The sequence below is a fragment of the Phaethon lepturus genome, unplaced genomic scaffold (genome assembly GCF_000687285.1).
Source record: "Phaethon lepturus isolate BGI_N335 unplaced genomic scaffold, ASM68728v1 scaffold40047, whole genome shotgun sequence".
Taxonomy (NCBI): Eukaryota; Metazoa; Chordata; class Aves; order Phaethontiformes; family Phaethontidae; genus Phaethon; species Phaethon lepturus.
The window spans coordinates 9,138-10,014 of NW_010553274.1; the positions used below are offsets into that span (position 1 = coordinate 9,138).

The 877-nt window shown below is 63.5% G+C and overlaps 1 protein-coding gene across 1 annotated transcript in view; it reads left to right on the plus strand.

Moving 5' to 3' along the window:
* SLC23A3 (solute carrier family 23, member 3) overlaps positions 1-877 on the plus strand; it is a gene marked incomplete at its 3' end in the record, with an annotated part of 2,862 nt that overhangs the window by 1,627 nt on the left and 358 nt on the right. Inside the window, exons 5-6 of the mRNA XM_010291488.1 lie at positions 271-452; positions 602-728. Coding sequence (XP_010289790.1) covers positions 271-452; positions 602-728 — 309 coding nt within the window. The remainder of the gene's footprint in view (positions 1-270; positions 453-601; positions 729-877) is intronic.

Genomic DNA, 877 nt, shown 5'->3' on the forward strand with positions numbered 1-877 from the left:
CAGTTGTCCGCTGCATGCCTGCCCCCCCTCAGTCCATTTTCCAGCCCTCCTGGGGGTTACCACAAATAAGGGGGACACACAAGGGGATGTGCAAAGGCAGCGGAGGTCGTGGTGCAGGTGGGTACATATGTTCTCCCAGGCTTGGGGTGAGCGGAGCACCCGGTGAGGGAATGGGTTGTGCTACGGGGGTGGTGGGACTATGGCCACAGAGGGGTGTTGGGCTGCTCTCCATGTATCCTGCCCCATGGGTCCCATCCTTTTCTCCCACAGGTCTCTGGAGCCGTGCTGGTCTCCGGGCTGGTTCAGCTGGTCCTGGGAGTGTCCGGCATGTGTGGGTGGGCAGCCAGGCACTGCGGGCCCATGGTGCTGGCCCCCAGCCTCTCCATCATCGGGCTGTCTGCGTACAAGGAGGCTGCTTTCTTCTGCTCCACTAACTGGGGGGTAGCGCTGCTGTATGTGACCCAGGGGCCATGCCGGTGTGCAGCCCCCCGGGGTTTCCCTTCACCATGGGGACAGGAATGGGGCACCCCCATAGTGTATGGTATGCATTTGGGGCCCCATCGCCGTGATGCTGCGTGGTGACCTGTGCTCCCTCTCCTAGGCTCATGCTCCTCGCTGTCACCTTCTCCCAACACCTGGGGTCCTGCCGCCTGCCATTCTGCACCTGGCTCCAGGCTCGGGGGGGCTCCACGGAGCCATCCATCATCCCCACCCTGCGCACGTTCTCGGTACCATGGCTTGTCTGTCCCTCCCCGCTCTGCGCTGCCCAAGCTTCTCTCTGGGCCGGGCTCTTTGGTCTAGGGTTAGGTGGGACCCAGTAGCCCTGGAGCAGAGGCAGGGGAAGTCCTGGTGCAGCTCTTGGGGTGTGGGTGCTGCT